The 12,741-nt window shown below is 37.9% G+C and overlaps 1 protein-coding gene across 1 annotated transcript in view; it reads right to left on the reverse strand.

The window, feature by feature from the left end:
• The window catches only part of PHIP (PHIP subunit of CUL4-Ring ligase complex), a gene marked incomplete at its 3' end in the record, with an annotated part of 110,751 nt that overhangs the window by 39,844 nt on the left and 58,166 nt on the right, over positions 1-12,741 (reverse strand). The window contains exons 16-20 of the mRNA XM_081997840.1: positions 11,146-11,274; positions 5,806-6,031; positions 2,657-2,794; positions 1,414-1,597; positions 598-721 (exon numbers count right to left, since the gene is read on the reverse strand). Of these exons, the coding sequence (XP_081853966.1) occupies positions 598-721; positions 1,414-1,597; positions 2,657-2,794; positions 5,806-6,031; positions 11,146-11,274 (801 nt within the window). The remainder of the gene's footprint in view (positions 1-597; positions 722-1,413; positions 1,598-2,656; positions 2,795-5,805; positions 6,032-11,145; positions 11,275-12,741) is intronic.

Genomic DNA, 12,741 nt, shown 5'->3' on the forward strand with positions numbered 1-12,741 from the left:
GCATAAATTTTTTTTGCAAGTTATATGAAACACGAAGTCAGTTATGACAATTTCATTTTTAACACAACCCATTCCCTTCTATTTCATCTATCCTGGTTTCCTCTTTTCTGAAAAATGCACTTCAGCTCCAGAAAAAAGCATGACTTAGAAATATCCCATACAAAACTGCAATACTATAATTAGGGTACCATGAAAGAAAATACCCAATTCTGTATTTGGAGATGTATTTAAATGTGTTAAAGATAAGAAGTATGATGAGTTTTAATCAAACCTTTCCACAGAACAGTATCTCAAACAGTAGTCAACATTAGCAGGGTGTATTGATTAATAGTGACAGAATCCTTACAGCAAATCATGTCCCTGAGACCAGATTCACAGGGCTTCTCACTTAGGAGGTTCTAAAAGCAATCCCCATTGTTTATTGAGAACATACTGAAACATCAGTAGAGACACGCTTCCCCATTCTGGGGAGGCAAACAAACTCCTGTACGCCTGTTTTTTAAATTTAAAACTGAGAAGAATGTAAATTTATGTGGCCTAACATACTGAGTTAAATTTTATGCTTCTTACTGTGATAAGGTACAAGTGACTATTCACCTTAGAGAAAGCGGGTATTTTGTTTTCTCTTTGAATGTGACTCATTACATGTTTTCTTTTCTCTTCTGATCGATATACCCTTACTTCTTCCTCTCCCTTTGCTGTTCTCCATTCCTCCTGCCTACTGAAAAAAGAAAATTGAGATGTTAACTTTAAAGCAAAATACTACAACTTAGAGGATCTATGCCAAATCAAGGAATAAATGTTGAACATTTATAACATTCTTTGAACAGTACTTCTCTTTACAGTCAGAATGTGGCTTCAAAGTTACCCTGCCTGAACAAAGTAAGATGTCAATCTTATTTCAAACATAAACTGCTCTAGTTTTTTGATTGTGGTTAATAGGGTTTTTTGACTTACTGATATAAGTATTCATCACAAGAGTTAATTACTGAATGAAATAGTTTTCCAGTTAGGAAATCAAAATTCACCTCAGGCACCTAATGCATTAGGTCAGTGTCCCAGCTGTAAAACGCCATGTAACGGCAGGAACAAATGGAGTTAAAACATACTGTTATCTTATGCTACAAGTCAGAAAACATTGAGGCAGCCAGATCCCATTGCATATACAAGTTAAATTACTCTGTCATTTGTTAAATGGTCAATTTTTATTCACAATACTTCTGTAATTCCAAGATTTTTCAAGTGATATGCAAATAACAACTGATTTCAAACTGAACCTGATTTTGTAAGAAATGAGACCACAGAACAGTTAAATACCACACAAATAGTTCTATAACAATGTGAATTCAAAAACTGTTCAATTTAATTAAGTTCACCAAACTAAGATTCACTGCAAACTTGGCCTCTGCTTACCTGGCCACACCAGAAGACAGTTCAGGCACTACAACCCTTCGACTCCAAGCCACAAGGTCCCGCTCAGTGGCTATTTCACTTCTTGGTGCGTTGCTATGCATCTGACGCACACCTTCAATTTGTCCACTACGTCTTAACCCTATATTTGGTGGTGAATGTACTTCCGAGGTAGAACTTACAGATCCTAAAAAGTCAAAAAGTGATAGCTGTACCTGATCTGAAATTCTAAGGGAAGCATTTCAAAAGAAAAACTGAAAGGAAAAAATAATTTCACTTGATTACTTCAAAAGAGATCAAATATTAACTGAATCTAACTATTTCAGCAACTTCTCTAGTCACCACAACACACATACTTAAACAGCTACTGGGCTGCAGTACTCTGTTTCAAAATTCACATTCAAAAGGAGCAGCTGTATCAACAATCTGAAGTGAAGCAAATGTTTCATCGGTTTGCTTTTCTTTAAAAATGCTTTTGAAAACATTTAGTGCACTCTATATGCGTATTATAAAACAGTGAGCTACCTCACTGAATGCAGTGTATTCCTCAAAACAGACTTCTACCTTCAAAAAATTGAAGCCCCAACACTGGAAATTATTAGGAATCCAAGGTGTAAAAATTTACAGACAAGGAACTGAAATGGTCAAATGAAAAGAAGAAAAAAAAAAAAGCCAACAACTGAAAAACCCAAAACCAAAACCAAATAAATAAAAAACACACACACATGCAAGATCTTTCAAACACCTACACTGTAGCAAAATTTCAACTTTTTCCGCATCCTTCCACACACAAGCTATTCTTGCTTACTCAGGTGGATTGCCTACAACGCTTTTTTAAGTGAAGACTACCATGTAATCTAGTGCAAGACACTGAAACATGTACTGAGAAACAAGCAGCTCCTTCCTCTTTTGTCCCCCCATCTCCTTATTTGAGACAATTCAGATTTCAATCAAGTAGATGGCCAATTCCAGATTAAACAGTAAGATAGTTACTTCTAAGGGAACACAGCTGCTGCAAATTCCCTGAGTAAGCAGACAGTAACTTTAACAAAGATAAACCTGTAATGTTAAGAATCCTGAGATTTCGCACAAAGGTAAAAAAGAGATGGGAAAGCTGCATTATTTTCTATGGCTCCATATCTCCTTTCTAGTAGTTCAACAAAATACACAAATCATGCGATTTAAGTTTTCCGACTCTGAGCTGTTTCAACAGAAAAGCCACAACACTCATCCCCAAGTAATCTACCTCTGCTTATCCGGCTGGTACTACTGGTTCCTGCCTCCCCAGAACGTCTCTGGTCCTGCTCTTGCTGAAGTCTTTGAATCATGCTATCCAACGGACTAACTTCCTGATTTGCTTGTTGACTAAGAACTTGATTCAAACCTGTGAAGCAAAAATATACAAGAGAATGACACACAAATGTCGATTTGAAGAATGAAATATTACAAACAGCTCACCTTGGTTTTAGCTTTGAAACTTCTAAGTACAGCGCATAATCAATTGTGTAAGTATGGGCTAATGCATATTTTTGTAACAGCTGTTCTTTAAACAGGGCAACTTTTTTCTTAATATTGTGAGCATTATATTTTCTGGAGCAAGGTCAAGATGATCACATGCTACTCCTAATAAAAGTTTAAATTGGATCAAATGCCAGCAAGTCACAGAAGCTTAATAATAGAACTGTTTGTCAGTTTAGTCAATGTAAACTGTTCAAATGCGTGCTTACCCTGCCCCAAACGCATTATAAAACACTCTCGTAAATGCATTATAAAACGCTTTAGTATAAACTTAAATGAAAGAACTACATCAAGAAGGTCTAACTGAATTAGAAAAGAATTATCTATACGGGAAAACAGCAAGTAGCAACAACGCTTGACTGAGCTCCACATAGGCATAAGGTTAACACAGGTTAAGTAATGCTAATTTTCTTTGGTATGTAGAACAGCCAGGAAACCTCCTTTTGGGTAGGGCTCTTGAATAAAAGACAGGAAATAGTTCTCACAGAAGTGATTACAAAGGTGATAACACTGTTTCTGCGCAGCAAGCAAAAATACAGCATGTAAGCATAAACACCACAAAACCTCTTTTTGTAATCACTATGGACACACAACAAGTAAGAGAGGTATGGAAAAAAGGCAAGGGTTACAGTACTGATTTAAAAAGGAAGTCAGATACCTCCACATGGAATAGTTAAGATGGTGGAGTGAAGTAGTGGGAAGCTCTGGTCAAGACAAGCAGAACTCGCAAAACTTTGTAATGAGGGATGACAATGTTCAAAGAAACAAGCTACGGAAATTATTTTTCCAACACGGTTCCAAAGAGATATCATAGTATAAACTGCACTTTGCAAGATCAAATACAAGGTATTACAGTAATTTTGCTATGAAATGAAGAACTTTGATTATGTGGCTAGAGAGAAGCAGCCATCTCTTAATAGATGATGGTATACAGAAAGAACATAAATATTTGAGATAGTGCTCTCAGAGTTTCAAGGTTTCTGTAGTTGAGGTCAACTCCCTAAAGCAGCAGAAGCTTGAAATCATGGAATGAGCTCTGGTATAACCACAGCTGGATGTTTTCTGACTCATGTAGTGAGACAGTCAGATTTATTTGGTGATGTCATGAGCAAACATACCATCTACTGAAACAATGGGAAATACTACTATTAATCCAAGAATGATCTTAAATAAGGAAACTGCTACCTAAACAAAATTAATGTTTTTATTTATCTAGCTTGTGAGATTTTGCCTTTGAAAGTAATAACAAGTTTTTTAAAAAAATGAAATAATAAAGACATTGGTATATATTTGATATTTTCAAAACATTTGGTTTAAAGGAGCTTCATGTACATGTAAGCAGTAAATGAAGCATGACTAACCTCAATTCCCCCTACTCTTATAAGCCCGTACAGAAAACTTAACAAGAAATAATGTCAGTGCTCTGAGGGAGATCCATCAAATCCCACAATAAAGTTTCAGAAAGAAATAGAGCTTCATTAGTGGAAGGGAACATATAGAATATATGAACACAGCATAGCTCTGCATAAGAGTGTATATATTGTTGCTAAACTGTAAAGAGGTAGAAAAATGTCTTCTGTCTCTCCAAAGATCTCTCTGGCTCTGTCAGCCTGGCTGATGGCTTCCTGCTGTTAAACAAAATGCTATAGACATCATCTTCCTATAGGCATTCATGTGTCATGCAGCCAAACCATTAAATTTAGTATTGTTGGGTCTATGTGCAGAGTCTAACTTGTTTCAAGCTATTATACTGGAGAATTTCAGAATGTCATGGGTCCAAGCTGTAACTGTAACAACAAAGTAAAACTGCATCCTTTCTCAGAAATCAAGTTTTGCTTCAAAGCTACTAGCTAAAAAGTTAGAGATAAAACTTGGCATATATTCACCAGAGAGGATTTTTTTCCTTCTTACAGTTGCTTCTCTGGCAGCATTTCTTCCTGTAATTTTGGAGGATATATGGAAATGCTCCTTAAAAATTATTATTTAAGTATTCAGTGGCTTGTAATCATCAGGTCTACAAATGAGGATAAAGAGAACTCTTGGTAACAACAGTGTCAGTTAACCTTCCTGGAATGTCTGACCCACCACAGGCTTCAGTATGGTGTAAGTCACTATTTACAGGCACAGTCAGTTTTTCTGCATTTTCTAGAATATCCAAATACTTAACAATGCTTACCTTGAAAACATTTAAAGCTACTTTCACCAGTCACTGTTTGCTCATTCATACAAGTATTGAACTAGTGACACGTAACAAGTAGGCATTGTTTTTACATCCTCACCCACATGGACCACATTTAGGCAGTTTCCAACAGCCAGCAACTGGCCCAAAATACGCACATTCCTCCCATGTTGTGTGCATGGAGAATACAACATTTGAGGAACTTCCTAGATTTTGTATCCTCATCAAGTTTGCAGAGTTCTCTCACCAAACCATTAAAGCTTAAGCTGAATGACTGCCTTCATCTATAGAGGAGAATTTTGCATGTTTCAGGTGTCAGAATTCTCATTTTTCTCTTGTAGGTGTTGCCTGTTCCAACTGATCTGTGGAAGATCAGTCTATTTCCTACGTTTCCTGAAGTAGGAAATCTTACCCCAAAGAGATCAACTGAAAGCTCATTCAGCATCGTACACTGTTCAATAACGAAATGAGATCCAAGCCAACTGGCGTTGTAGCATCAACTAGTACTGACTTGATTGATGACAATACTGTAAGTGAAACTGTCACAAGCAATCAGTGCCAATGACATTGCAATTCTTCCACACTACATGAACTACAATGCCCAGAAATGAAGAAAAAAGACAAAGTGAAAGGGAAAGTGTAGAACACCTGAAGGTAACTAGATAGGCTACTGTGTACTGAAGTTAAATTTTCCGTACCTGAAGATGTCACTCCCATCTGAGGAATAAGCTGTTCCTCCCTGCAGTTCTCACGACCAGGAACTAGCCTTTGATACCTTGCAGGATGAGGGTTGCCATCCACATCAACCAAAAAAGGGGGAGGCATAAGGTGTGGAGCCTGCTGGGTCTGTTCATCCAGGACAAAGTTGTTGGCATCACGGATAAGGGGCCGATAATCACTATGAAAGAACATCTGATCTGCTATCTGTAAACAAAGTCATTTTGTAATTTTTTTAAAGAACCTATTAAAAAAAACATACAGAAGATAACTGCCAAAAGTATTTTTAACAGTGTTACTCATGGTCCGTTTTGCAAAAACAGGGTTATAAGATGATCTGTTTATCTTAGTTTAAAGGGGAAAATTTAATGACTTCATCCCCCCCCCTCCGCCCCTGTACTACTTCTCTGTATTATAGTGCAAGGAGAATAAGCCACATGTTTGAGGGTGGGAAGCATTTAAGGAATGGGGCAATATTTAACTACTTGAAGACGTTTGACAGAACACAGCATGGACATATTAAATAGGTTACAAATATTCTTCTATACTCCAAATATATGAATATATATTCTGATAATGAGAACTGTGTCACAGATGTAGAAGCTATGGTGTAAGGAAGAAGAGCAATACGAAAATACTTATCACATCATGTCATTGCCAAATATTGCCAAATATCAGTAGCCAACCATATCTAGCATTATTATAAAAACATATATGTGAAAAAGTTCCAGTAGATAAAATAAAACTGATCTAAAGTTGAATTCTTCAGGTTCCATGTTTTCTTTTCTATTTCAGTCCACCTGCTCATAATTTATTCTAGATGACTTTCCACAGACACTCAAGACTAAGGAATTCTTTTGTCCAAATAGTATGTATAAAAGGCTTTTGCTCCATCCCTCACTGGTATCTCAATATTGTGCAATCAGAAAGGTACTGCACCACAAGGAGAAACGAGAAAGAGAACACAAGACAAGCTGACACATTCCAACACTACCTACTGGCTAGCAAACCCCTTGGCAGCTCAAGTACTCAGTTTAACTCTGAACAAGTAAAAATGAAATCATAAAATCATCATTAACACAAATTAGATTTCCAGTGCAGCACAAAAATGATTAAACAATTGACTCAAGGCATAGAGATCCCCCAAAAATCCCATCTTAGGTGTTCAAGACACCTAAGCACCTATTTGAGCATGGACAGAGAAATGCCTGAGTTGTCACACAATATACTCTGATTTCTGAAAAGCATGCTCGATCATGACTAATCGATAACATAGTTTCCAGTAACACCTTATGTAGAAATCAGTAAGGCAGAGGTTATAGCATCTGCTCAGAGGTCTGGTCTCTCAGTAACAAAGTTCTCCTGTCTTGGATGTGAGAAGACCAGGAAGAAAAAATGATGACAAACATCTGTTAATTACAACATCAGAAAGTGCCTTCATGCATCCACATGAGGTGGATAAAAAAAGTTTTAAAATATTGTACAATCATGGGATCTGGATCTCCCAAAACTTCAGAAAAGTAACAAGAAGAAGATTAGAAAGATGCATGGAAAGATGCATTCGCAAAGATTTACTTCAAGGATTCAAAAGGTTACCCTTGCAAAGCATGTATGGACAAGTTGACATCCCAACTGCAGTAAGAAGTCTTGACTGGCTGAAGTCTTGTTGTCAGATTCTCTGTTAACTTAACAGAGGCTGAATGAGAAAAATACAAGTACTTTCCTGTGTCTGACTGACAGAATCAAGGCCTGCTTAACAACTTCGTTCCTTCAGCTCAAATACATCAGTATGATAAAGATGCAGGTCCTCTCGGAGGACTAGCGATTTTCCCTAGAATCATAATAGTAGAGTACCCAGTACTTTCACCTAGGATAAATTTTCCTATTAAGTACTTCCCACGCTGATAAAGAAGAGATTCCAATGGCATGTCATACAGACTGAGAGTTTCAATGTGCTGTGTTGTCTGCATCCCAGGTTTTGTAAGCAAAGGGAAGATATGAAAATCCTTCCCTTAGATTCAGTGACCTCTACCAGAATAGTCTGGGGTACAAGATCATGAGGGACTTCTTTGCAATTACCTTCCTGCATAATCTGTACTGCAATCAAGTATAGTAGAGAGAGTAAACAACAATTTTTTTACTCTATGAGATAAGAATGGCATTTCATGGAGAACCCAGGCTCAGACCACTCGCAGGTGGAACACTGAAATGTCCCTACTGCGACCCAGTACAACAATCTTATCCTCAGGCTACTCCAAGTCCTGAGAAAAATCAAAATAATTAGACATTTTGGAGAATCTTAAATAGCTATGTTAGTACTTTTAACTGGTTGTCTGCTGAACAATAGGAGCTATTTCTTGATATACTATTGGAGATCAGATTCATGACAAAAAGAAGATACTACACCACCATCAGGACATATGAGTCTTCTCTACGTATGACTTCACAAATGCAGCTCGGGTTTCAGCAGGAAAACTTTCCACAATGTCTGAGCTCTACAAATAGACTCTCCTTCAGTAACTACACTACACATTCAGAACGCTTAGTTTCTCCAAATGGGCACACCTACGCAAATGCAAAGAGATTTTCCCCACTACTGCACCAATCCACCACACAGGAGCCATCAACTTCCAACAAAGAACTGTGGTTTGGGCAGTTTATAGGAACTAATGCCTTAGAAAGCTCAGAGATCTAGTCCAATCTAAGATTTAAAATCAACAGAAAGGTTCCTTATGCTTTACGACAGTTAGGCATTCCTGGCAAGTTTCCACCCAAGCAAGAACTTCTGAAGTGCACATGTGCTACTGACAGTGAGCTCAGCTCATCTCTGATGATCTTCACACACTCAGAAATCTCAGCTGAGATTGGCTCAAGGTTCCTGTAATTGGGTCAAATAACAGAGGAGCCCCAAAAAAGTGGCAAATGTATCCACGCTCCGCCCCCCCAAATTACTCCACAAAAACATGTATCATTAAAAAACAAAACAAAAACAAAACAAAACCCAAAAACCACACACACAAACCACCACCCTATTACCTTCATAGTGGCCAAGATCATGCTGGCCAGGAAAAAAGCCTGGACAGTGGTTCCAGTCAGCTAGGAAACACAAATACTATCTGAATGTAACATGAAAAATATATACGTGTGGAAAACCAAGAGCTTGCTCTCTCAGCAGAGCTAATGCTATTTAACCTAATAACCATTGTCCTGAGCACAACTCACAGATGCAGGAATATGGGACAGGTTACCACATCCCTTTCTTCTGTAAAAATCATTCCCCAAGACGGATGGAAACCACCTTATAGCCAAAACCAGGCAGGTCCTACCAAAGCATATTCTCAGAAGATGTCTGAAAAAAACCAAACTATCTGAGGGTGGGAGGACAGAAAAAGAGAATACCTAATCTCCAGGACATACCTATCTGTAGTTACATTTTTCCATAAAGCAGATCAGACAAAAGTGAAAGAGTAGATGGAACCAGAGAAGAAAGACATCGGAAAGTTCCAAGTTGAGTTTTGTGAGAGTTGAAGACTGAGATTAAAGAGGTAACAAATGCACATTCTAATTGCTCCCTTTTGTTCTATGGTGAAGAATGCCAAGATTACCATTAGCACAGTAACAGCTGGAGAGGATCATTTAAAAATCAGTCAATAAATGAAAATTTTTAAACATAATCTTTTCTCAGAGTCTATAGTGAAAACCCCAAGAGAACAAAGGGTCTGTAGAATTCAAGAAATGAAAAGCAATTGCTTTCATTCTTCAAACAGATTTAATCCCTCACAAGGTAAATTCTCAAATGGCACTGTAAAAAGGCAACTCTTGGTCCATCACAGAAATGACAAAAAGGTTCTTGGTTTCAATTTCATCTCCAACACTTCTGAGTAGCAGCAGACTATACAATTCCAAAATGACTGGAAAGAAAAATAAATGTGGAACAATCCATGGACATGGTGAGAAAAATATTTCTATTACATCAGGCTTTAAAGTTTGGAAGAGTAAGAACTCTTAAAGATAAAGACCTTGAAAATGATCTCATAATCCTGGCTTTCCTTGTTTGTGGTACCTCTGCACTTGTTTGTTTTCTTTGCAATGGAAGGGAAAATGCACAGCTAGTAATAGATGACAGATAGCAAGAGCAGCCAAGTAGTGAGTACTTCAAATTATATTTGAGACAAGGACAAAAAAAACCCCACACCACAAAACAATATGCTTATACTGCTGTAACTAGCATCAAAGTAAGACCTGGAAGTCTAGAGAAAGAAACGCAGTGGCTTACAAGACAAAAAGATTAAAATTCCTTTTGCTCTCCCTCTCTCAGGCCCCTCTGCATCGCCATTTGCCAAAATGCTTTCAAAGCCAGCCTGAGTCCAAAGATCCAAAGCAGGAGGCAAGATCCAGAAGCCAACACTTCACCAACAATCTTCAAATATCAGCTACTGTAATTAAAATCCTGGAGCACTTATGTCTCCCTAAGTCTTAGAAAGAGGGAGGAGAGACACAGCTCACCTCTTCCCTGGGTGGTAAAAGAAGAATTAGGGCCTTGTGCGGACCCCAAACTAGGTAACCTGTAATGGTTCACAGGGCACGTTCATCCTCAAATCAAAAAAAAAAAAGTAACACCACGTATTTTTACAGTCATAAGGATCCATGGCAAGACACCCACACTTAGAATACACAATATAAACTATGACATTGGAATAAAGATGTAATATTTTAATTACACAGTAACAGCTTGCTGCGTAAGCACCTGGGCATCTGTGACAGCAGAACTTCATTAGCAGATGTAAAATTGTATCACTAGAATATATAGTACATTTATTGTAAATAATTGTCTCCCAGGGTATGCAATGTTTAAATACAGACAGCAGAAATTAGTTCTATCTCTCCCCACCGCTCCCCCCCACCCCGATCTTTTTTGGTCTTATTTAAGAACCAGAAAAATAGTTGAAGCAAAATTTTTAACTATTATCAATTCCATGGCAGTTTATTCACATTATCCATGTGGATCCACTAGTGGACACTTGTAACCTCGTCACTTAAGAAAGGAGACTGTGACTGGGTAATTTTTTTAATGTTTCTTTTTTAAATGATTTTCAACTTTCCATGTAAACAGTAACTTAATAGCATGTTTCCATAGTTTAAAAAAAAGACAGTGTAAGAAACCTCCATGTCAACAACAGGAATCTGAAACATCCCGTATTGTGTGTTGTCACACACAAAATTGTGTTAAGACACACCCTCTTGAAAAGAAGCTCTGAAGGGAAGTTTGCACAAATGCATTCAACACAGACAAACATTTTGATTTTCATCTTGCACTGTACCTTGTCATATTTGCTACTGGAACCAAAGCCAAAAATCAGAAGGTGACCGTGAGAATCAGTACATGCAAAATGCTGTCCATCAGGAGAGCACTTGCAGTCAAAAACTGCACCATGTCCTTGTCCTTCAATCTGAAATACATCAACATACAAAATAATTAAGTTACGAGAAATAAATCATTTTCAATTATGATTCACAAAACTGTTGTGCTGATGTTGAAATTTATTATAAAATCTGTAAGACAGTATACTGCTAGATGGAAGTTACTTTAAAACAGTTTACTTTTTAGCTGTTCACTTTTCAGTGAATTTTGTAATAATGCTCATGAAAGATGCCAAATTGATAGTAGTAGAAACTGACAGACTTTATCCACAAAGCAGGCACAGTATAGGAAGTGAAAATAAAAGCTTCCCCTTGAACGACCTGCTAATGAGCCTAACCAAAGAGCTGGGTCCAGTTCAGGGCTTGGTCACTACACCCTTTCAATCCTCTGCCTTTTTTGCTAAGCTAGCCCAGTAGCATTGGCTGCTGTGGTGTTTCAGAACACCTGCCTGCTAGAAAACGCACTGACATACACAACCCACATTACACAACTTAGCAACTGCCTGTTTCTCTAGTTCCTACTCCTAATTTATTGGAGTGGGGGAGGTGTAGTTTCTGTAAAAACTCCACTTTTTAAAGGAGAACTGCAAAGATTTTAAAAAAGGAATTTTTACCTGATACTCATTTTCTGTTTTCCAGTTCCATTAAGCCAGAACAAATGGGTTTTTGTTTTTCCCTGCAACCTGTCAATCAAGCAGAGGTGACCAATCACCACTCTGAATTTTCACGTCTTCAGCACCTCTTCCGAAAGCCCCTTTCTATTCTCCCCAGCAAAGCACTTTTGCATTTTCTTTAGAGAGACACCAAACAAAATTCTTTCCCTAACTGTGGCTGGCCTATAGACTGCCAGAAAAAACAATGGTATTCAGCCTGCAGGCAGTAACACTGTGCCCTTCTGTAGCACCTTCCGGGGGCCACCAGCATTATTTTAAAAAGTTAATGAACTAAAGAACTCTGAGCAGGGGGGATGTTGGGGAAACCTGTGAGGTAGGTACTGCTCTTACTATCTTACAGGCTGAGACAAAGGCAAGAAGTCTAAATCTTTTACCCACGGTCTTCCAGCACATCCACACCCACACCCCTGCGGACCCCGCCATGGGTAGAGGCTGCTAGACCTATTACCAGTGCTTTCGGGTGTTTGACAAAGTTCTGTCTTACTACAGGTACTTTCCATAAAAAGTCAAATGAGCTTCTTGATTAGCAAAAGAGGAAGATAAACCAATGCAAGTTTTATGTTCTATTTTGCCCATTATTCCAGAAGAAATGAATTCTGAATGTTAAGTATCCTATGGAAAGAGATGGCAAATAAAAACCGTGTTTCAAGCAAGTGACACTAACATCACAACATCTAAGAATGCAGAATTAATTTAGGCCAAGCAAGATAAAACCACCAAGGCAAAGTTACAACTTTGTGCTGCTTTTTGTATGTAGGAAGCTCACCGTATTAAAGGGAGACAGTTTGGGGAGGCAGGTGGAAAGGAACTTCAGCCCAAGAA

The sequence above is a fragment of the Phaethon aethereus genome (genome assembly GCF_964289735.1).
Source record: "Phaethon aethereus genome assembly, chromosome: 3".
Lineage (NCBI taxonomy): Eukaryota > Metazoa > Chordata > Aves > Phaethontiformes > Phaethontidae > Phaethon > Phaethon aethereus.